The sequence below is a fragment of the Bombina bombina genome, chromosome 6 (genome assembly GCF_027579735.1).
Source record: "Bombina bombina isolate aBomBom1 chromosome 6, aBomBom1.pri, whole genome shotgun sequence".
In the NCBI taxonomy this organism is placed as follows: domain Eukaryota; kingdom Metazoa; phylum Chordata; class Amphibia; order Anura; family Bombinatoridae; genus Bombina; species Bombina bombina.
In genome coordinates, this window is record NC_069504.1 from 91281715 (window position 1) to 91305923 (window position 24209).

At 34.9% G+C, this 24209-nt stretch overlaps 1 protein-coding gene across 1 annotated transcript in view; it reads left to right on the plus strand.

Moving 5' to 3' along the window:
- The window catches only part of PCLO (piccolo presynaptic cytomatrix protein), an 876537-nt gene that overhangs the window by 746728 nt on the left and 105600 nt on the right, over positions 1-24209 (plus strand). Inside the window, exons 23-24 of the mRNA XM_053719164.1 lie at positions 1098-1278; positions 9736-9930. Of these exons, the coding sequence (XP_053575139.1) occupies positions 1098-1278; positions 9736-9930 (376 nt within the window). The remainder of the gene's footprint in view (positions 1-1097; positions 1279-9735; positions 9931-24209) is intronic.

The window sequence follows — 24209 nt, forward strand, 5'->3', positions numbered from 1 at the left end:
CAAGGTCTAAGAAATTAGCATATGAACCTCCTAGATTAAGCTTTCAACTAAGAATACGAAGAGAACAAAGCAAAATTGATGATAAAAGTAAATTGGACAATTGTTTAAAATGATATGCCCTATCTGAATCATGAAAGTTTATTTTGGACTAGACTGTCCCTTTAAATAACATTTATAAATAACAGAAAATAATATAATATAGCAAAGTATCACACTGTTCCCACCCAGATACTTAAAATTGACACCTCGGCTGGCAAAATTTTCTGTGGAGACTAGAGAACATTAATAATGTTAAAGGGACACTGAACCCAAATTTTTTCTTTCATAATTCAGATAGAGCATGCAATTTTAATCATCTTTCTAATTTACTCCTATGGAGCCAGCCAATTTCTGGTTCAGGACCCTGGACAGCACTTGTTTATTGGTGGGTGAATTTATCCACCAATCAGCAAGAACAACCCAGGTTGTTCACAAAAATGGGCATCTAAACTTACATTCTTGCATTTCAAATAAAGATACCAAGAGAATGAAGAAAATTTTATAATAGGAGTAAATTAGAAAGTTGCTTAAAATTGCATGTTCTATCTGAATCACGAAAGAAAAAAAATTGGGTTCAGTGTCCCTTTAATTAAAATGAATTGCACCTGCTGAATAACTGCCTATTGCTGTTTAATTATTCTTGTTCTTCACAGGAGGCATATGCTTTGTTTATTTATAAAAATGCTACTCTTATTCACAGTAAAAAAAAAAAAAAAAATCTGTTACCCTATACTAAATATAGAAGATTCAGATTGCATTCATGGACTGTTAAAAGTGGACTCAAATAAGCAACCTTCAACAAGTTTCCAAAATAAAAGCCTATCATAATTATATTTTGTAAACATTTCTGTAAAAAATAAAAATATTGTTATTAGTTAACTCAAAGGATAATTTTTATACAAATAAAGAATTTTCAGCAGTCTTTTATAGAAACATACACACACACACATATATATATATATATATATATATATATATATATATCGGTATCATAAATCAGTATTTGACATAAGATCATTGATGTATTGATGTCTTCTCTATACCTTGTTATTTTTTAGGTGTTAATAGATTTATCTAATACCTCTAATCTTGACAACATGCCACGATGGTACCCATTAAAGGAACAGACTGAAAGCTTTGATCAAGCAAAATCTCATTCAGGTCAAAATAATCAACAAGTAACTAAACCATCAGTAATTAAAAGCAGAAGTCATGGAATTTTCCCTGATCCATCTAAAGGTAATACTATTAAAAGTTGCATATGTTACAAAAAAGAGCTTTGATATCTGGAAACTTTTATTATTAATAAAAAAAAATGTGGTTTATGAACTGGCATTTAACTTAGATTATATAGAATCCACAATTAAAATTACATCTGAAAGTACAGTCACACTCATAATAACACTAATAAAAATTATTTTTAAAAAAATGCATAAAATAGTTAAAACGGCTCAAATATATGAGGTCTCAGGTGTTAGAAAAAAAGGCTTTAACATAGATACAATACAATTAGAGGTAGTCTATACACTAAACCACCAGATTACCTATATGCTACTCAAAAAAAAAGCCAAATAAATACAAAAAATGGGAAGCGCTAAAAAGCTAGGTAAACAAGATAATGGACTTTAATTAAGTTAAGATACATTTAAATTTAATAAAATCACAATAGATCTAACAAAAGATATATAGTAAATGCTTATAATAAACAATAACCATGATGGGATATATGAAAGTGCATACAAAGTAAAGTGCGGATAATTTAAGTGCAAAGCTCTTATTAAAAACTATTAAAACAGCGCTGTAGAAAATGAAAAAAGACTGTGGCCAAAAACGCGTAATAAGAGACATACAATCGTGGATAGTATTGGTATTAGTGCACTATACTACTTTTATCTTCAATGATACCGCTACAGGAACCCCCTGTTACCCCTTGGAACTCCCTTTTGAGGTTACCCGTATGACAGCCAATCACGGAGCTTAAAATTAGTCACATGATCCGAAAGCTATGTGTACAGACGCCGGAGCCCTGAACGAAGTAACAATCAGATTCCTGAGCCATCGGTCTGTTCAAACACACGAGCAGGACTGTGAATCATACGGAGGTCCGGTATGAGGAGGAGTGGGGTTTATTTCCATCAACTATCTTCTATTGACTATATAATTTGATTTGATGAACTGTTGCTACGTTGGTCTGTGCTTATATCCTTCACTATAATCCCTTTATGAAGTGGACTCTTACACGCTATAGTGAACACTGAAACGCTGGATTCATTTTTCTCACCATATCATACGCTCATGCAATTAACTAATTGGTTTTAACTTTTTAGATTGTGGCCACAGTCTTTTTTCATTTTCTACAGCGCTGTTTTAATAGTTTTTAATAAGAGCTCTGCACTTTAATTATCCGCATTTTACTTCGTATGCACTTTCATATATCCCATCATAGTTATTGTTTATTATAAGCATTTACTATATATCTTTTGTTAGATCTATTGTGATTTTATTAAATTTATCTTAACTTAAAGTCCATTATCTTGTTTACCTAGCTTTTTAGCACTTCCCATTTTTTGTATTTATTTAACATAGATACTTACATATACATCTCTATATACATATGTATAGATATGAATACATGTGTGTACATGTGTATTTGTGTATGTTTATATGTATATTTGTATTTACACACACACATATATATATATATATATATATATATATGTATATATATATATATATATATATATATATATATAAACACATAAATACACATGTACACACATGTAGACATATATCTAAGTGCATTGGAGCCCTTTGCAGTTAAAGTGCCATAAAAGAGGTTGAGATCTGTGCATATCCTAAAAGGGCTAATTCATTTAAAATAGTTTGCATAAAAAAAATGTTTAAAAAGTGCTGGCAAGTATTTTAAAATATTTTTCAAAAATAAGCAAAATTAATTACATAGCTAAGCAGCCTGGAGCAGCTAACTCCACCCCTCTTATCAGTGTTTAGACACAGGCATTGTATTTCAACTGAGTTCACAGCTTCTAGGCATGCTCCAGCAGATAATCCTTATTCACTTTTGCATTCTACCAAAAGAACAATAAACATAGATACAGCCATAAATGGAAATGTGTGGGGGGGGGAGTTAGAGCTTTACAATTAAGAAACTAAAAAGAAAGGGTTAATGGTGAGGCACTGCAGTATAAATTTGCAGGTAAAGTGATTAAAGTACATAATATATTATTTTGTCTCTATCCCAACTTGTTTTATGTCCCTTTAAGTAGCTAAAAATATGAAAAATCATATGTACTTACTGTAAATATTTCACATTCCAGTGTTCTTCGCATAGGGGAATACGTTCTATTTTTTAAAATAGATATTACTATATTTATACCTATATATTATCATATATTTATTTAGGAATAAATAGAACATTTTCTGCTATGTGAAGAACATTGCAATGTGAGATATTAATATTTCATGTCGGTTTAGTTCACTTGTGAAAACACGATCGGGTTTGTGCATGAGTAAAGGTGTTTTTCCCACTTTTTGCGCTCCATTGAAGTCTATGGGGAAATAAGTTAATGTGGTTGTGATATTCGAACTTCGGCTTTCCTTGGGTTAGTGCTTGTGTGAAAACTTTTTACTTTTAACTTGTAATATGCACGCTACCAGACACGTGCAAAAAGCTTACTTTTAGCAGAGTTAACCTGCAAATAGGAACACAAAATACCGCTACACATTTGTTATCTAGCCCATCATTAAGTGTGTCTTTCTTAGAAACGGTATCAGAGCAAGATGATAGTACAGCGTAAGCTATGAAAAGTGGAATTTGTTTAGAAATGAAAAGAGAACAATAATGTACAGCGCTACAGTTAGTCAGACCCACGCCGAAGTAACTCTTATTATAAAAAAAACTAATATCCACTGTTTGGAAACAAAGTACTAATAAAATAAACGTAGTCTATTAAAAAAAATATATATATTTTTTTTCATAAAAGTATCATGAGAGATATCATAAAAATATATCACTGCATCAATAGTTCATTCATTAGATCCAACCCACATTCATATATGGTCCTTCTAAATGAAAAATATATGTTAAAGTGTCCTGGACTTGTGGGAAGGGTACAAAAATAGACAACCTTATGGTGCGGTATGTAATATGCACTTAGCTTAACCAAATTGGAACAAAGTCCTGTTAGTGGCTGTACACTCCCGGTAGTCCAATACCGGCTTCGATGTTTGCTTGATATAGTAGAGTACGCTGAAAGATCCTTTCCGGAGCAGCTGATTATTCACGGGACTCCAGCTGTGAATATCCCGTGGCGGTGAGCTGTACAAAGAATGAAGAGAAGAAAACAGCGCATCCGCGAATCACAGCAGCGTTTATTAATTGGATCAACAAAACATACAGATTGCACACTTACAAGATGTCAGAAATATATGAATGTTTAAGCCCTCTGGCTTGTTGAACTCAGCCTGTAGCCATTCCTAGCGAGATCACCTCGGACGCCGACCAGCAGTCCTTTTGCTTTTCGGTAGGTACTAGTCACCCTACGCAGTTCCTCTGCTCACAGTCAGACTTCCTCAGGGGGTATATTGACATACACTAACGTACCCTACACAAAGGACTGCTATAAGTACTCACACCTGTTCAAATCCCATTGGAGAGTGACCATTGTTCTACCACATATTTCCTATTATAACAGCACCAAACAAAAAGGATTTGATTAAACGGGCACTCAAATGTTAACTCACAATGAACAGGGTCCATTGAATTCATATTTGCACATATTTTAAAACATATATAAAAGATTCAAAATACTTCAACATACAATTTATAAAAATCAAATATTCATAAAAATTTCCATAAAAATTTATGCATATACATATAAATCTAAATATATTAAATGTATCAAAATGTATCATTATAAACCATATAGTAGCTACTAATTTATAAAAAAAATTGGAATAGCAAAAATAATCCTAAAATCTTAACATTAATAAATCCAAAATGGTTCCTCAATATACCTTCTGCATATATAAATTAATTTAATTTCATTCAACCGGTGGATATACTATTCATTATACACTTCTTATTATATCTACACTAAGGAGGGGGTTGGATATATTAGAGGAGAGTAGGAATGAATTTCTATTAATTCATTAAATGTTTTAATTAATTAATTCATATAATATTCAAAATCATTGATTATTTTAATATTTAACATTTTTTTAAACATTATTTTAATTAATTAAATTATTTAAGTTAATTAAAATTAATTCATAAATGCTTGAAAATCAATGTCTATGTTCAGACCTTTAGGTTCTAAACATTCTAAGCGGTGAATCCACTTAGTCTCACACTTCCTAAGTGGTAGGAGTCTTCTGTTAGCACATGGTCCTGGTTTAATTTGTTCTAAAATTCTAATCTTTAAATCACTAAAATCTCTGTTATGTACATAATTAAAATGATTTGATACACTATGTTTATCATACCCTATTTTAATATTCTCCACATGTTCATACCACCTCCTCTTTATGCTTCTTTTTGTGACCTTATGGTCTCTCGGGAAAGTACGACATTTCTCCTTAGCTCCTATTATTAATTCTCTATTATATCCCTTTTGAAGTAGTTTTTCTTCAAGGACCTTGGCCTCATTCAGATAATCATCCTCATACGTACAGTTCCGCCTAATGCGTCTGAACTGTCCGTATGGGATGTTATCCTTCCAACTTTTTAAATGCACATTATTGGCATTCAGAAACCCGTTTCTGTCTGAGGGTTTCCTGAAATTCTTAGTGGCCGCCTTATTATCCTTAACAAAAAGAGTAATATCTAAAAAATCTTTATTATCCTATAATAGGAGATATGTGGTAGAACAATTGTCACTCTCCAATGGGATTTGAACAGGTGTGAGAACTTATAGCAGTCCTTTGTGTAGGGTACATTAGTGTATGTCAATATACCCCCTGAGGAAGTCTGCCTGTGAGCAGAGGAAACGCGTAGGGTGACTAGTATTTACCGAAAAGCAAAAGGACTGCTGATCTAAGTGTAAAGGTTGTTACCTGCCTGATGTGACAAGAAGTGAGACTCCTGGTGCTGCTGGTCGGCGTCTGAGGTGATCTCGCTAGGATTGGCTACAGGCTGAGTTCAACAAGCCAGAGGGCTTAAACGTTCATATATTTCTGACATCTTGTAAGTGTTCAATCTGTATGTTTTGTTGATCCGATTAATAAACGCTGCTTCACGGATGCACTGTTTTCTTCTCTTCATTCTCTGTTTAGAAATGAAATGCACTGAAGAAATACAGCATTATAATTTTATGCTGAAAATCATAAAAAAATATAGCTTGCACTATTGACCAAAAAAATATGAATTTAAAAGAAATTAGACGTTGTGGAAACTTTTCTGTGGAAGTCTGTTCAATTGCCACCTCAGAGATTATATCAAATGGAATGTAAGCTTATTTAGACAAAAATAGAAGCCTTCTAGAATGCAGAGAACTAATTTCCTTTTTGAGCAAGTGGGAGTCAAATCTTCTGTTGCTGATAAATCCAAATAAAGTTTAAAAAAAAGATTTTATACAGTTCCATAGAAATGTCATAGTTCTGAGTGTGACTCATGTCAAGCATGAGTAATCTAGAGGAGGTGTGATTTTAAAATGTATTTATGTAATTCCTTTATGTTGGACACACATATGTCCATTAGTTACAGCATTGTGTTGTTGCTCATGTTTGAATTTAAAAAAAAGCAATTGTAACTTTTAAATGATCATTATATATTTCTTCATATATATGTGATAGTATCTCACATTTTTCTTTAGAAATGCAATACAAACCATTCTAAAACCATGTTTTGTGGTAAACTACTAAAATAAAATGTTTTAAAAGCAAAGAAATTTCACATCCTCTGTGAGAAACAACGGCTTTAGTTTAGAATAGTTATGGATAAAATATGATACAAATGTGGCATATCTAAGCAAAAACTCAACTGTATTAATCTCATTTAGAGCTTGCTTAAACCAAATAGCACCAACGTCATTTACAAAAGTTTTTATATTAAAGGAACATTCCATAATGCTTCATTAATGACCCCAGTTTACTATGTTTTAACCTCTGCAAAGGTAATAGGCAAAGTCCCTCTTGGGAGCTGTAAGCATTCCAGCTCCTGAGCAGCACACCACCAGAAAGCCAGTCTGGAGTTGCAGCCACCTGAAGCCACCAATTAATGGTAGTTTACTGCATTGGTGCTGCAAAGCGCATGAATCCTGAGCAAGAATTTACCAGTCTGAGCTTCTTTGTGTTATACATATACCGGTAGTAATCTAGGAAATAAAAATGGTTCAGATTAAGCCATTTTGGTAGAATGATTTGAAACCCTATTTTTTTCTTTCATGCTACCGGGAATTACAGAGAGCTTGCCCAAAATACCAAAGAATTTTTAGCATTTTTGCTATCACTCAATTTTAACAGTTAGAGAGACAAAACTCTAAAAAAAAAATTAAGTAGACGACCCAAGGTATTGATCTAGGCCCATTTTGGTATATTTCATGCCACCATTTCACCGCCAAATGCGATCATATATATAAAACAAAAATGTTACCTTTTTTACAAACTTTGTGACACAAATGATTGCAAAAGCTTCCCTGGGATCCCCTTTGTTCAGAAATATCAGACATACATGGATTTGTCATTGCTTTTTGGTAATTAGAATGCAACTAATTGCAGCTGTGCACCACACTTCTATTATTCCCGGCAGTGAAGGGGTTAATCAGGTAACTTGTAAGGTTCATTTTATCTGTAGTGTAGAGATTACCCACCCACCTGACACCTCCCACCCCTGATCCCTACCTGAACCCTTTCCAAACAGCTCTCTTCCCTCCCTCACCCGCCACTGGTCACCACCATCTTAGCAGGCAGTCTACCAGTATGCAGTTTAAGGTTTTTCTTTTATTATTATTATTTTTTTATGTATTTTATATTTATTTTTTCTGCAGTGTATTGATCCTCGTCAACCCTTCCATCTCCCTAATCCCCCCAAATACCTCTCTAACCCCCCCTCCCACTAATGGCGTACATCTTTAGTACTGGCAGCTGTCTTCCAGTACCTTATATATATAATTTTATATTTTTATTATTTTGTTATTTTTCTGTAGTGTGGCGGTCTCCACACCTCAACCCTCTGGAAATCGTTAGAGCCCCCCATTCCACCTTTTTTCTGTAGTGTAACTTGCCATTCCTCCCTCTCCCTTAAAACATTTTTCTGTTGCAATCCCTCCGCCTCTGTGCTGCTCACCTGCCTCTCGCCTTCCCTCCCACACCTCTCTCTGGCACAAGAAGCTGATCATTGCAGACGGTGACACACACAGTGTCACTGTCTGTAGCGATCTGGCATCCGCCTTCATATGGAACCGTTGCACTGATTGTGCTCCAGTTCTTTATGCAGGCAGATGCCTAGAGCTCAGAAACTCCAGCTCTCAACTGTAACTTTACTGCTGGAGCTTCCTGTAGCTCTGATGTATACATACATTATGTGGTGCAATGATGTTCATACCGCATGACGTATATATAGGTCCTATTGTGTAAAGGGGTTAAACAACTTTCCAATTTACTTCTATTATCTAATTTGCTTTATTCTCTTGGTGTCCTTTGTTAATGGAGCAGCAATGCACTACTGGGAGCTAGATAAGCACGTTAGGTGAGCCAATAACAAGAGGTAGATATGTGCAACCACCAATCAGCAGATAGCTCCATTGCTGATTCTGATCCCGCCTATTTATAGTTTTCAACAAAGGATACCAAGAGAAGAAAGCAAATTAGATAACAGCAGTAAAATGGAAAGTTGTTTAATATTTCATGCACTATCTGAATCTTGAAACTTTAATTTAAATGTACTGTCACTTTTAGCCCAGGACACAGTGAGAATTGTTAAATGACTTTGAAAGACAACCATACTAACTTCAAATGCTAAATTCAGCTACTTTGAGCTGCAGATATGTTAATGGGAATAAGCATAAGTACAATTTATATAATATAATGTTACATATGGAATATTGAGAAGAAGTAGAGAAAGCTGGAGATCAAGTAGAGGTAACGGAATGGGTGGTTTAATAATAATAATAATAATAATAATAATAATGATGATCATAATATAAAAAATAAGAACAGGAAATTAAAAGAATTGTGTATTCAGTGTGTTTACTACTTGCTGAACAGTCATGGCTTGTACAAGTCTTTTATCCTTATGATTGAAAGTCTGTATTATTGTACTTTTTTATCTTATGAATAAATATTTTATACTAAATATGGAGTTCCTGCTTCTGCTCAGGTAGTCATGGGCCTTTATTTATACCAACTGTCATCTAATTAAGAAAGTATGAGTAACACTATGTTATGAAAGTCTATGCCCTGCCTTACAGACTTCACTAATGTTTCTATTTCTTCCTTGGAGGTTCACTTCTGGATTTTAGAGAGGATACGAAGCCTTATTTCTCTACCAATATTATCTCCATATTTTAGACTTAAACCTTTTTTGATTTTGCACATACACAATTCTTTTTATATATTTATTTTTAATTTTGTGTGCACCTTATATTTTTTTATATTTTTTTAAATGGAAAAAAAATGAGTTTATTTAAAGTAAACATTTATTCCACCAATTACATTTTGTAATTATTTTTTTCATTTTAGATATGCAGGTTCCCACAATAGAGAAATCTCATAGCAGTCCTGGTAGCTCCAAGTCATCTTCTGAAGGACATCTTCGATCTCATGGACCATCACGTAGCCAAAGTAAAACCAGTGTCACTCAGACCCATCTTGAAGATGCTGGAGCAGCCATCGCTGCTGCTGAAGCAGCTGTCCAACAGCTTCGTCTTCAACCAAGTAAAAGACGCAAATAAATTCCTCAGCATGGCAGCTTTAATGTTCATATGTTGCCTTTTCCTGCTGTTTCCCCTTGTTGACCATTATTTGTTGTCACTATTTGTTCACCTTGTTAATTGTCCTTTATTGTGAAAATTTGTCCACGTCAAATATACGTTATCCAATTTTTTTTTTACTGAAACTTTAATGAAACTGGCTGTTTCCTCATTGGTTTCCTCCATCAAACTGTCTCCATATTTCGCTGTGCATGTCCTATGATTGTTGATCATCTGTCTTCAAAATGGATCTTCAGTGTCATTTATGTTTTCCTAAATATTACATTATCAAAGACCAACACATAACATATTTTGTTAATGCATTTGTAAAGCCTAAGCTGGATCTACATTTTTTTAGACTTTTTTTTCCCTGTCATTAGCTTCATACCAACTAAAAATCATACCAGTTGAGTTGCTGTGCCATTTAGAGATAACAAATTTACTATGTTTAGATATATTAATGTCATACCAAGCCATTAAAATGTGTTTTTATAGCCATTTTCTTATTAATCATGACTTTATGAGTATTTTTTTTTACCACTGCTATATCATACATGTTTAAGTATTATTTTTGCTATTGCAGTTTTAGAATGAATAATTTAGTATTTTGTGTTATGTATTAAAATCAAATGTACACATATTGATATTTGAATACTAGGCACATTTTAGCTATTACCAACTGGACATTGATAGACTAGAAACACTACAAACTGTGGTAAAATTGCATACATTAATATACATACAGTATGGGATTTTCACAGGTTTTATTGATTGAGTGGAAAAAAATTAATTTCCCAAAACATTTTAGACAAGTTTAATATATTTTTAAAGAATTCATTTACTAATATGGTCAAAAATATTCATATTGTCTATTTTTATTTAATTGAATAAATAGGCATGTTGAATTTTAAATTTTAAATTCGTAAAAAAAAAAATTTAATCCAAAGATAAAGTTTAACTGGTTACTTTTAAATTAGATTAAGATTTTTTTTTATATAATCCAGTTAAAAAATCTTGCTTTCAATATAGGTATCTTTTGAGGCCTATACATTTCTAATTATGCTAAATTGCATTGCCCTTTTAGATCCAACATTTTAGCAATATCCCTACTTGAGGACAGGTGTGATATTCAAAGTTGCTGAATTATGTATTTTATAATTAATGAGCCATCTGCAGACCCATCTCTCCTCAGGTAGGAATATCCTTTCAAACAGACCTTTCAACACAAATATATTGTTTGCCCTAAAGATTGTGATGCCCAATGCTATTTTGTTCTAGCAATTGCATTTATAAGTTTCCAGACAGTCTACTGATAATAAAATGCTGAATCAGCAAATAAATATCAAATTTAAAATACTTGAATAATTTAATAAAAAAAAATATTTTAAAGCCTGGTCTCAGGAAAAAGGAAAACATAAATCAATGAAAAAATAATAATAATGAAAAAAATTAAAAATAATAATAATAATAATAATAATAAAAAAAAAAATATATATATATATATATATACAGTATATATTAAAACTAACTAACCAATATTATAGCCTTTAAATGTTTTTTGTAGTTTTACAAAATCATTTTATATAGTAAAAGTTATACCCATCACCAAAAACTACCGGGCCCTTGTGTATATCCAATTAAAATCATGACTAAGTAGTAGAAAATGAAATTAATATTCCCACCCTAGAGTAATCAAAAATAAATATGAAAAGTTAAGCTCTTATTTTGTTTGCATGCACACCACATGATTATAACATTTTAATTAGTTTCATAGTTATAACTCATCTGTAAAACACCATAGGTTTAAATATTTAAAACAACAAAAGCTTTATTCTCAAGCTAATTGTGTTTACAACGAAGCTATGTTAATGCATGTATTCTCACTCAGTTAATTCATGGTGGGAAAACATTTTAAACCAATAAAAAGAAACAGCCAGTTTTAAACCCCCGATGCTGTGCATGTGGTGTCTCTTTGGTGTTTTAAACACTACCTATCTGAATACAGAAAAACAACACTTCTGTTTGCATGACTAACATTTAAGCTGATTCCATCTGAGGATACATATTCTGGGTTTTCATTTCACCCACACTGCCACAGCAGCACATAAAAGTGGTCAGTCTAATCATACCAGGAAGCAACATAGACACAGCATAACAGGACTCCTCCCAATAAAAAGAACTCAGTCTGACAATCTGCCTTCACCAGCCAATGACAGCAAAGACCAAAGCCAGCTTGCACTCAAGAAGGTGATGTCCGATGGATCTGCCAAGCCTGAAGGTAAGAGAATATATAGGAAATGGCTTCTGTTTTGAATACTAGTATTCAAATAATGATATTATTGCATTACATTGGGTATTGAGCTTATTCTTCTTTGGCCTCTGGCATGCTGTTACTATATAAGTCTCCCTGATTGGTTAAGTGGATTTTTAGTGTGGCAGATTACATGGCAGGGAGCTGACTGTCTTTCTGTATATGCACAATGGTCAAGGCTGTAAGAAAAAGCCCTTCCCCTCTAAAGATATGTGTTGCAAGAAGAGCTCAGGTCTTTAGAAAATGTATATATATATATATATATATATATATATATATATATATATATATATATATATATATATAAACACTGCCCTTAAAGCTCAGGAGTGTGTGACCTATATACACTTGCAGATATTAATCAACAGGTGAAAGTTGCAACGTCTGTCTTATGAACAATATAAAACTGAATCAATTCAAGCTTATTGAAGCTGCAGTTTTTATGAAACAGAGTTCATGGGAATCTTAAAGGGACATAATGCCTATATGCTAAATATGCAGCATAACTGTAAAATCTCGAAATATAACATGAATATCTCTATGTAAAAATGGAAGATATTTTACCTCAAAATGTATTCAGTTCATCAGAATAAGTGCTCTGTGAACAGTTATTCTTCAGCTACTGTAGCTGCATGTTGAAAAAAGCCAATCGGCTTAATTTCTGTTGATGTCACACCTTGCTTTACTGTGATCTTGTGAGATTTCCTAGTAAATTTCCTTAAACTAACGAGGGAAATAAAATGATTGTGCCTACACATGCCAGATTCACACTCCCTTGTAAGTCCCAGGACTAGCATCCTGATTGGCTGCTTAAAGTCTCTTTACAATGGGATGTGGCTACTGAGGAAATTTTGAGGTAAAATATCTTCCTTTTTTTACCTAGAGATGTTCATGGGATATTTTCTAGTCAGCTTTTTACAGTTATGCTGCATCACTTTCAAGTGCTTCAACATTTGGGTATCATGTCCCTTTAAATGAAAACAGGGAGAACTTAAAGGAAGATTTTAAAATACATTGGAGAATTTTGTTCACCACTAGAGTTGTGGGATTTGTGATTGTCAGCCAGTTAGCCTCAAACGCATCAGTTCTGCACAATCTCCCATTAGCTCCAAAATAAAAATAAACACTTTTAAATTAGACTTTTTATGTTAAAATAGTATTCTTTTGAATTCATGATTTTTTAAAGCTTTATATCTCATTCAAATTCATTGCATTGTGTATTGTGGTCATATTTCCCTTTCATAAGAGTTCTTTTCTGAAGTATGTAATCTGCAACCATTGCAACTGGAAGTACAACCACAAAATACCAGATAGTTATCCTGTGAACAATGAGAAAAACTGCCAGTCCCAGACATATGTTCAGGTTGGCATCACTAAGTGAAGTATTTCTGTAGGTGTTATTAGGAAAGGGTCCGGGTCTAGAATATTTTTCTACTTTTAATGACAAATCCTTAGCAAAATCATATCCATTAAGGATGCCCAAAGGGATATATATTTTATACAAAGGGGTGAATAAGAGAAGTAGGGATGGTTTCACACATCTTTAAATACTATCGGCTAGATTTAGAGTTCTGCGGCCAGAACTCAGCTACGAACTTAGCTACGCATGCTTTTTTTCTCCCGCACCTTTTAAATACCGCTGGTATTTAGAGTTCACAGAAGGGCTGCGTTAGGCTCCAAAAAGGGAGCGTAGAGCATATTTACCGCCACTGCAACTCTAAATTCCAGCGGTGCTTACGGACGCGGCCAGCTTCAAAAACATGCTCTTGCACAATTTCCCCATAGGAAACAATGGGGCTGTTTGAGCTGAAAAAAAACCTAACACCTGCAAAAAAGCAGCGTTCAGCTCCTAACGCAGCTACATTGTTTCCTATAGGGAAACACTTCTTATGTCTGCACCTAACACTCTAACATGTACCCCGAGTCTAAACACCCCTAACCTTACACTTATTAACCCCTAATCTGCCGCCCCCGCTATCGCTGACCCCTGCATATTATTATTAACCCCTAATCTGCCGCTCCGTACACTGCCGCAACCTACATTATAGCTATGCACCCCTAATCTGCTGCCCCTAACACCACCGACCCCTATATTATATTTATTAACCCCTAATCTGCCGCCCCCAACGTCGCCGCTACCTACCTACACTTATTAACCCCTAATCCGCCTCACTCCCGCCTCAATAACCCTATAATAAATAGTATAAACCCCTAATCTGCTCTCCCTAACATCGCCGACACCTAACTTCCAGTATTAACCCCTAATCTGCCGACCGGAGCTCACCGAAACTCTAATAAATTTTTTAACCCCTAAAGCTAATTCTAACCCTAACCCTAACACCCCCCTAAGTTAAATATAATTTTATTCTAACGAAATAAATTAACTCTTATTAAATAAATTATTCCTATTTAAAGCTAAATACCTGTAAAATAAACCCTAATATATCTACAATATAAATTATAATTATATTGTAGCTATTTTATGATTAATATTTATTTTACAGGCAGCTTTGTATTTATTTTAACCAGGTACAATAGCTATTAAATAGTTAATAACTATTTAATAGTTAACTAGTTAAAATCATTACAAAATTACCTGTAAAATAAATCCTAACCTAAGTTACAATTAAACCTAACACTACACTATCAATAAATAAATTAAATAAACTACCTACAATTATCTACAATTAAACCTAACACTACACTATCAATAAATTAATTAAATACAATACCTACAAATAAATACAATGAAATAAACTAACTAAAGTACAAAAAATAAAAAAGAACTAAGTTACAAAAAATAAAAAAATATTTACAAACATTAGAAAAATATTACAACAATTTTAAACTAATTACACCTACTCTAAGCCCCCTAATAAAATAACAAAGCCCCCCAAAATAAAAAAATGCCCTACCCTATTCTAAAATTAAAATAGAAAAGCTCTTTTACCTTACCAGCCCCTGAAAAGGGCCCTTTGCAGGGCATGCCCCAAAGAATTCAGCTCTTTTGCCTGTAAAAAAAAAGGGAGCGTAGAGCATATTTACCGCCACTGCAACTCTAAATTCCAGCGGTGCTTACGGACGCGGCCAGCTTCAAAAACATGCTCTTGCACAATTTCCCCATAGGAAACAATGGGGCTGTTTGAGCTGAAAAAAAACCTAACACCTGCAAAAAAGCAGCGTTCAGCTCCTAACGCAGCTACATTGTTTCCTATGGGGAAACACTTCTTATGTCTGCACCTAACACTCTAACATGTACCCCGAGTCTAAACACCCCTAACCTTACACTTATTAACCCCTAATCTGCCGCCCCCGCTATCGCTAACCCCTGCATATTATTATTAACCCCTAATCTGCCGCTCCGTACACTGCCGCAACCTACATTATAGCTATGCACCCCTAATCTGCTGCCCCTAACACCACCGACCCCTATATTATATTTATTAACCCCTAATCTGCCGCCCCCAACGTCGCCGCTACCTACCTACACTTATTAACCCCTAATCCGCCTCACTCCCGCCTCAATAACCCTATAATAAATAGTATAAACCCCTAATCTGCTCTCCCTAACATCGCCGACACCTAACTTCCAGTATTAACCCCTAATCTGCCGACCGGAGCTCACCGAAACTCTAATAAATTTTTTAACCCCTAAAGCTAATTCTAACCCTAACCCTAACACCCCCCTAAGTTAAATATAATTTTATTCTAACGAAATAAATTAACTCTTATTAAATAAATTATTCCTATTTAAATCTAAATACTTACCTGTAAAATAAACCCTAATATATCTACAATATAAATTATAATTATATTGTAGCTATTTTATGATTAATATTTATTTTACAGGCAGCTTTGTATTTATTTTAACCAGGTAAAATAGCTATTAAATAGTTAATAACTATTTAATAGTTAACTAGTTAAAATCATTACAAAATTACCTGTAAAATAAATCCTAACCTAAGTTACAATTAAACCTAACACTACACTATCAATAAATAAATTAAATAAACTACCTACAATTATCTACAATTAAACCTAACACTACACTATCAATAAATTAATTAAATACAATACCTACAAATAAATACAATGAAATAAACTAACTAAAGTACAAAAAATAAAAAAGATCTAAGTTACAAAAAATAAAAAAATATTTACAAACATTAGAAAAATATTACAACAATTTTAAACTAATTACACCTACTCTAAGCCCCCTAATAAAATAACAAAGCCCCCCAAAATAAAAAAATGCCCTACCCTATTCTAAAATTAAAATAGAAAAGCTCTTTTACCTTACCAGCCCCTGAAAAGGGCCCTTTGCAGGGCATGCCCCAAAGAATTCAGCTCTTTTGCCTGTAAAAAAAACCCATACAATACCCCCCCCAACATTACAACCCACCACCCACATACCGCTAATCTAACCCAAACCCCCCTTAAATAAACCTAACACTAAGCCCCTGAAGATCTCCCTACCTTGTCTTCACCACACCGGGTCCCGATCTGTCCAGAAGAGCCTCCGAAATCTTCATCCAAGCCCAAGCGGGGGCGGAAGAGTGACGTACATCCTCCGGCGAAGTCTGGATCCAAGCGGCGGCTGAAGAAATCCATCATCGGGCTGAAGTCTTGATCCAAGCGGGCGCTGAAGAAGTCCATCATCTGGATGAAGTCTTCTATGAAGCGGCATCTTCAATCTTCTTTCTTCCGGAGCCATCATCTTCCAGCCGACGCGGATCCATCCTCTTCTACCGACGCCTACTCGCCGAATGACGGTTCCTTTAAATTACGTCATCCGATCAGCCAATAGAATGCGAGCTCAATCTGATTGGCTGATCGGATCAGCCAATCGGATTGAACCTGAATCTGATTGGCTGATTCCATCAGCCAATCAGAATTTTCCTACCTTAATTCCGATTGGCTGATAGAATCCTATCAGTCAATCGGAATTCGACGGACCCATCTTGGATGACATCATTTAAAGGAACCGTCATTCGGCGAGTAGGCGTCGGTAGAAGAGGATGGATCCGCGTCGGCTGGACGATGATGGCTCCGGAAGAAAGAAGATTGAAGATGCCGCTTCATAGAAGACTTCATCCCGATGATGAACTTCTTCAGCGCTTGCTTGGATCAAGACTTCAGCCCGATGATGGATTTCTTCAGCCGCCGCTTGGATCCAGACTTCGCCGGAGGATGGACGTCACTCTTCCGCCCCCGCTTGGGCTTGGATGAAGATTTCAGAGGCTCTTCTGGACAGATCGGGACCCGGTGTGGTGAAGACAAGGTAGGGAGATCTTCAGGGTCTTAGTGTTAGGTTTATTTAAGGGGGGTTTTGGTTAGATTAGGGGTATGTGGGTGGTGGGTTGTTATGTTGGGGGGGGTATTGTATGTTTTTTTTTTTACAGGCAAAAGAGCTGAATTCTTTGGGGCATGCCCCGCAAAGGGCCCTTTTCAGGGCTGGTAAGGTAGAAGAGCTTTTCTATTTTAATTTTAGAATAGGGTAGGGCATTTTTTTTATTTTGGGGGGCTTTGTTATTTTATTAGGGGGCTTAGAGTAGGTGTAATTAGTTTAAAATTGTTGTAATATTTTTCTAATGTTTGTAAATATTTTTTTATTTTTTGTAACTTAGTTCTTTTTTTTTTGTACTTTAGTTAGTTTATTTCATTGTATTTATTTGTAGGTATTGTATTTAATTAATTTATTGATAGTGTAGTGTTAGGTTTAATTGTAGATAATTGTAGGTAGTTTATTTAATTTATTTATTAATAGTGTAGTGTTAGGTTTAATTGTAACTTAGGTTAGGATTTATTTTACCAGTAATTTTGTAATGATTTTAACTAGGTAACTATTAAATAGTTATTAACTATTTAATAGCTATTGTACCTGGTTAAAATAAATACAAACTTGCCTGTAAAATAAATATTAATCCTAAAATAGCTACAATATAACTATAATTTATATTGTAGCTATATTAGGGTTTATTTTACAGGTAAGTATTTAGCTTTAAATAGGAATAATTTATTTAATAAGAGTTAATTTATTTCGTTAGATAAAAATTATATTTAACTTAGGGGGGTGTTAGGGTTAGAATTAGCTTTAGGGGTTAAAAAATTTATTAGAGTAGCGATGAGCTCCGGTCGGTAGATTAGGGGTTAATACTTGAAGTTAGGTGTCGGCGATGTTAGGGAGGGCAGATTAGGGGTTAATACTATTTATTATACGGTTATTGAGGCGGGAGTGAGGCGGATTAGGGGTTAATACATTTATTATAGTAGCGGCGAGCTCCGGTCGGCAGATTAGGGGTTGATAAGTGTAGGTAGGTAGCGGCGACGTTGGGGGTGGCAGATTAGGGGTTAATAAATATAATATAGGGGTCGGCGGTGTTAGGGGCAGTAGATTAGGGGTTCATAGGGATAACGTAGGTGGCAGCGGTGTGCGGTCGGCAGATTAGGGGTTAAAATTTTTTAATAGAGTGGCGGCGATGTGGGGGGACCTCGGTTTAGGGGTACATAGGTAGTTTATGGGTGTTAGTGTACTTTAGAGCACAGTAGTTAAGAGCTTTATAAACCGGCGTTAGCTCAGAAAGCTCTTAACTACTGACTTTTTTCTGCGGCTGGAGTTTTGTCGTTAGATTTCTAACGCTCACTTCAGCCACGACTCTAAATACCGGCGTTAGGAAGATTCCATTGAAAAGATAGGATACGCAAATGGCGTAGGGGGATCTGCGGTATGGAAAAGTCGCGGCTGCAAAGTGAGCGTTAGACCTTTTCCTGACTGACTCCAAATACCAGCAGGCGGTAAAAACCAGCGTTAGGAGCCTCTAACGCTGGTTTTGACGGCTACCGCACAACTCTAAATCTAGGCCTATATTTGATATTTATTACAAATATATTTTGGAAAAAAATAGGATTTCTTTGTTTTTGTGTAGTTGAACTGTAGTATATCCCATATATTATATTAATATGAGATTAAATCAGTGAAGCCAGAGTTAATATTCTCTTTCACTGGCAAGCAATGGGTTAATATACAACTACCTATTAATAAAATATGAAATATGTATAATAAAATTCCTGTCTGGGAATCTAATTTGCATATCAGATTACACACTGTGTCATTTTATATATAGGGGCCAATTTATCATAGTGCGAGCGGACATGATATGATTTAGCGTATCATGTCCGCCGCACATCAATAAATGCCAACAGCATATACGCTGTCTGCATTTATCTTTGCACAAGCAGTTCTTGTGAACTGCTTGTGCAATGCTGCCCCTTGCAGATTTGCGGCCAATCAGCCACTAGCAGGGGGTGTCAAGCAACCCGATCGTATTCGATCGGGTTGATTTCTGTCTGCTGCTTCAGAGCAGGAGGACTAGTTATGGAGCAGCAATTAGATTCAGAGCTTGATAATTCGGCCCCATAGTCTCTAGATTTACACAATACAAGCATTCTGTTTAATAATATCCATATGACACTTTTCTAATACACTAGGATACATAATGAGAAAGCATAGTAAACTATACAGGGCACAGCTCCATATTTAGTGTTTCTCTCCATCTTAAAATGTACAAATGCTGTTTGCATTTGTGCATGTGCATTCAGATTCAGACAAATGTAAAAAATAAAGAACTAAGGAATTTCCCATATTGATTACATTTGTCCATACATAATAAACAGTCCTGAAAGAAAGAATGAATACATGCAACAAAAAAATTTGTTGATTTGTTAATATTATTAAAACTCTTAAGATGGAAAAGGCTTCAAATGTACACTCTTCATTATTGATTCATGTGTCTTCCCATAAATTTGTATTATAAATATATAGATATGGTTTGAAACAATCATTCTTTTTGTGCTGTTGCTGCTGCTGGTTTGTATCAGTAGCACTAGCTTCTACTTTTATTTAATTTTAATCTGCTGTCCAGCTGCTTCACAATTTGTCCGAACATTCTTTTTTGCCTGTGCACATATGACATAAAGATACCTTCATACACAAGAACAAGGTCATTTGGGAACACTGACTTTGATGGACATAATGGAGCAATAATAAAATAATCTGATGTGCTATTATTATATTATAGCTTGCATAGAACTATGGGTTCCGTGTACTAAGCAGCAGATGCTGTTTTGGAGCCGCTGCAGGGCTGGCTTGCTCATGTGAGCCTGCTAGCTGCAAGTTGCTAAGCCGCTTTGTAACCTCTCTGCAACCTTGGAAGTTGTTGCTTGCTCAGGTGATTGACAGGCCCTGCTCTTTCACGATTGGAGCAGGGGGCGGATCGAAGAAAAAACAGACAGGTTCTCAAGTCAGAAGCCTTGTCCGCCTGCCTAATAGTACATGGGGTTGAACCGATGAACACACAAGTATGAAGTCAGCATTGCACAACTGGTCCGGAGATAAACTCATCCTCTGAGTAAGTCACTAACCATGCTCATCTCAGTATTGTCAGTGCATTACTGATCGAGAGCTGACTTTATATGTGTTTAACCTGTTTACATGGTTAGCAGAAATACAGTACTAAACAAAACTATTTTACGTAAATATCCACTAGTCTAGACTCAGGAAGTGAGAAACTGAATACTTTTCAATTAAAGAGATGTGAAACCCAAAGTTTTTCTTTTAATTATTTTATCTAATTTGTTTTGTTCTTTTGGTATCCTTTGTTGAAAAGTAAACCTAGGTAATCTCAGGGAGCTAGCTGCAGATCGGTAGCTGCACATATAGGCCTCATGTGATTGACTTATTGATGTGTTCAGCTACGATACCAAGAGAATGAAGCAAAATTGATAGTAGAAGTAAATTGGAAGGTTCTTTACAAATAGATGTTCTATCTGAATCATGAAAGAAACATTTTGGGTTTCATATCTCTTTAATCATAGGATGCCCCAAATATTTAAAGAAAAAACTAAAGAAAACAAGCATTGCCCTCATCATTAACCATTTCATTGCATGACTTGTCAATAAACAGTTTTCAGGGTTGGACTCCACCATGCTTTAACTTGAAGCAATATGTTATCAAGATTACCTCCCCTGCGTCCTAGTGAGAACGTTCAATACTAGTCATAATAAGTAGGTTAAACACTTTGGGCACCATTTATTAAATCACAGCTCGACAAGGTTCTTAGCTTTGTGCCGCTGTATGTCTTCTGTCCGCATTTAGCATTGTACAATCATGTCCTTATGCAATACTGCCCCCAATGGCGGCAGAGCAGGACCTGTCAATCACCCTGAATAAAGGAATTTGGGGTGTTTTAAGTACACAGAGGGGGTAGAGAGGTTAAGAAGTAGCAGTTGGATGTGCCCTGTGTGTGTCTGCCCCCAAGAGAAGCTTTTGCTTCTTGTTAAATGGAGCCATCAGTTCAGTTCAAACAACAATACAATAATAAAATGCTCTAATACTTTATTTTCCTCCTTTAGGTCACCTTAAGAAAATGGATCAATAGTTATCATTAATTTATTTAAATGTACAACCTGATGAATTATGTGTAATAAAACCTAATGGTGAAAATAGCATTCACTATCTCTGTAACTGTTGGTGTGTACAACTATACATTTTTAAAGGAACAGTAATGTTAAAATTAATCTTCAATGGATTGGAATTTTAAACAACATTCCAATTTACTTCTGTTTTAAATTTTGCTTAGTTCTCTTGGTTTCTTTTGTTAAAGACTAATCTTAGGTGTGCTCAGGAGCGTGCACGTGTCTCTAGCCATCTGGCATGAGTGCAACATTGTTTATAGCAATATTAACTTTAGATACATACACTGCTATCACAGACTGCTAAAGACCTGTGCACACTCTTGAGTTCCTATCAACATAGCTGGGTCTGCTCTTCAACAAAGGATATCAAAAGAACAAAAAATTGATAGTAGACGAAAATTTAAGTTTTACGTGAAGGGGCGGGAAAGAAAAGAGGGGAAGGAGAGAGAGGCACTACTTGGATAGAGTTAACCTATTTGGAGTGTATATAAAAATATATCACAAATAGTTAATTAGGCAAGGTGCTGTACACTTGAGGGAACATTGCAAATGAAGGTCTAGACCTACAGAAATCGTGTAACTAGAAAGCACTCATAAACTCTATGCTAGCCACAATGAGAATTGTGTATATGTATATATATATATATATATATATATATATATATATGTGTGTGTAACCATTAGAAAAAAACAAACAATTGTAATCCTAAGGGAAAAGCAGCGGTTAAAATACTAAACTTTATTGGTTTTAAATTAAAATAGGACAAACAACATTAAAAGCAAAAAGTGGTATAATCTAATCTGTGATAGGTCCGATTAGGTCATTGCCAATGTGGGTAGAAAACAGTAGTGTGAGACAATGAACGATTATAATCTCACTAGACTATTAGTGCAGGATATCAGTATCTCAATGCTTATAATAAAAACTGATATAGTTGGAAATAATATCTAAGTACAATTTGTATACTGAGACAGTAAACTATTGTAAACTACTAGTGCGGGGTGTCAGTATCTTAATTGCTTATGATAACATTTAAATAAGACTGATATAGTTGGAGATAATGTCTGAGCACAAATTGTGTACTGAAACGAATATGAAGGGTAATTCCTTACTTGGTTTAATACTCTAATCTAGAACTTGTTGTAACGGTAGTACATCTCCCCTGCTAAGCAAGTATAGTGCCAGTATGGTCAGATGACAGTAAGCAACAGTTTATAATCGATGCACTGTAATGCTATCAAATATAGCATGTGTCACCTTATAATTGAAACATATGTCTCCTTTAATTTAAATTATTTTGGCTTTATCTTGTGTAGCAAATAAAATTGTTACTAAATTAATAATGGTATGTAATTAGCTAGACAAGCCACTGTTCGCTGTGTGCTTTCTATCATATAACGTTGGCTGTGTCTGATAACATTCTCAATTTGGAGTTTTGTTTATTATAGTAGCAGGTAACGTTTTTCAACAAATAAAACTTGTTAATCAATGTTTTATTGTTTTTTTACTTAGTAGAGAGTTACTCTTCTAAATATATAATGTGGTTCCACTATTAGTCAGAACCCAACTAGAAGTGTTAGTTGTATTGATAACAATCTAGTAGAAAACACTGTACCATGTGATTTTAAGATTTTTTAATAACTGTACCAAACATCATTGTTGTAATATAAATATTGTTGAAAAAAATAAATGTATTTTACAACATGTGTGTGGTTGCTAGATTCAGCTGTATGGTGTAGGCAGCTTGAATTAAAAGCTTTACTCACTTGGTAAGTGATATAAAAGATTTGCTCTCAGGTAAGTAATATAGTATATTAACAAATAGATGCACTAAGTTACAAAGTTGGAATAGCAATGCTAGGATTTAAGCTCAATAATGGGTATAACCTACAGATCACTCTATATAATGAGCAAATAAATGTAACGTTGCGGTAATTACATAAGAGATATACGGCTAGATTTAGAGTTCTGCGGCCAAAGGGGTGCGTTAGCTACGCATGCTTTTTTCCCCCCGCACCTTTTAAACAACGCTGGTATTTAGAGTTCACAGAAGGGCTGCGTTAGGCTCCAAAAAAGGGAGCGTAGAGCATATTTACGGCCACTGCAACTCTCGATACCAGCGTTGCTTACGGACGCGGCCAGCTTCAAAAACGTGCTGGTGCACGATTTCCCCATAGGAAACAATGGGGCAGTTTGAGCTGAAAAAAAACCTAACACCTGCAAAAAGCAGCGTTAAGCTCCTAACGCAGCCCCATTGTTTCCTATGGGGAAACAGTTCCTAAGTCTGCACCTAACACTCTAACATGTACCCCGCGTCTAAACACCCCTAACCTTATACTTATTAACCCCTAATCTGCCGCCCCCGCTATCGCTGACCCCTGCATATTATTATTAACCCCTAATCTGCCGCTCCGTACACCGCCGAACCCTACGTTATCCCTATGTACCCCTAATCTG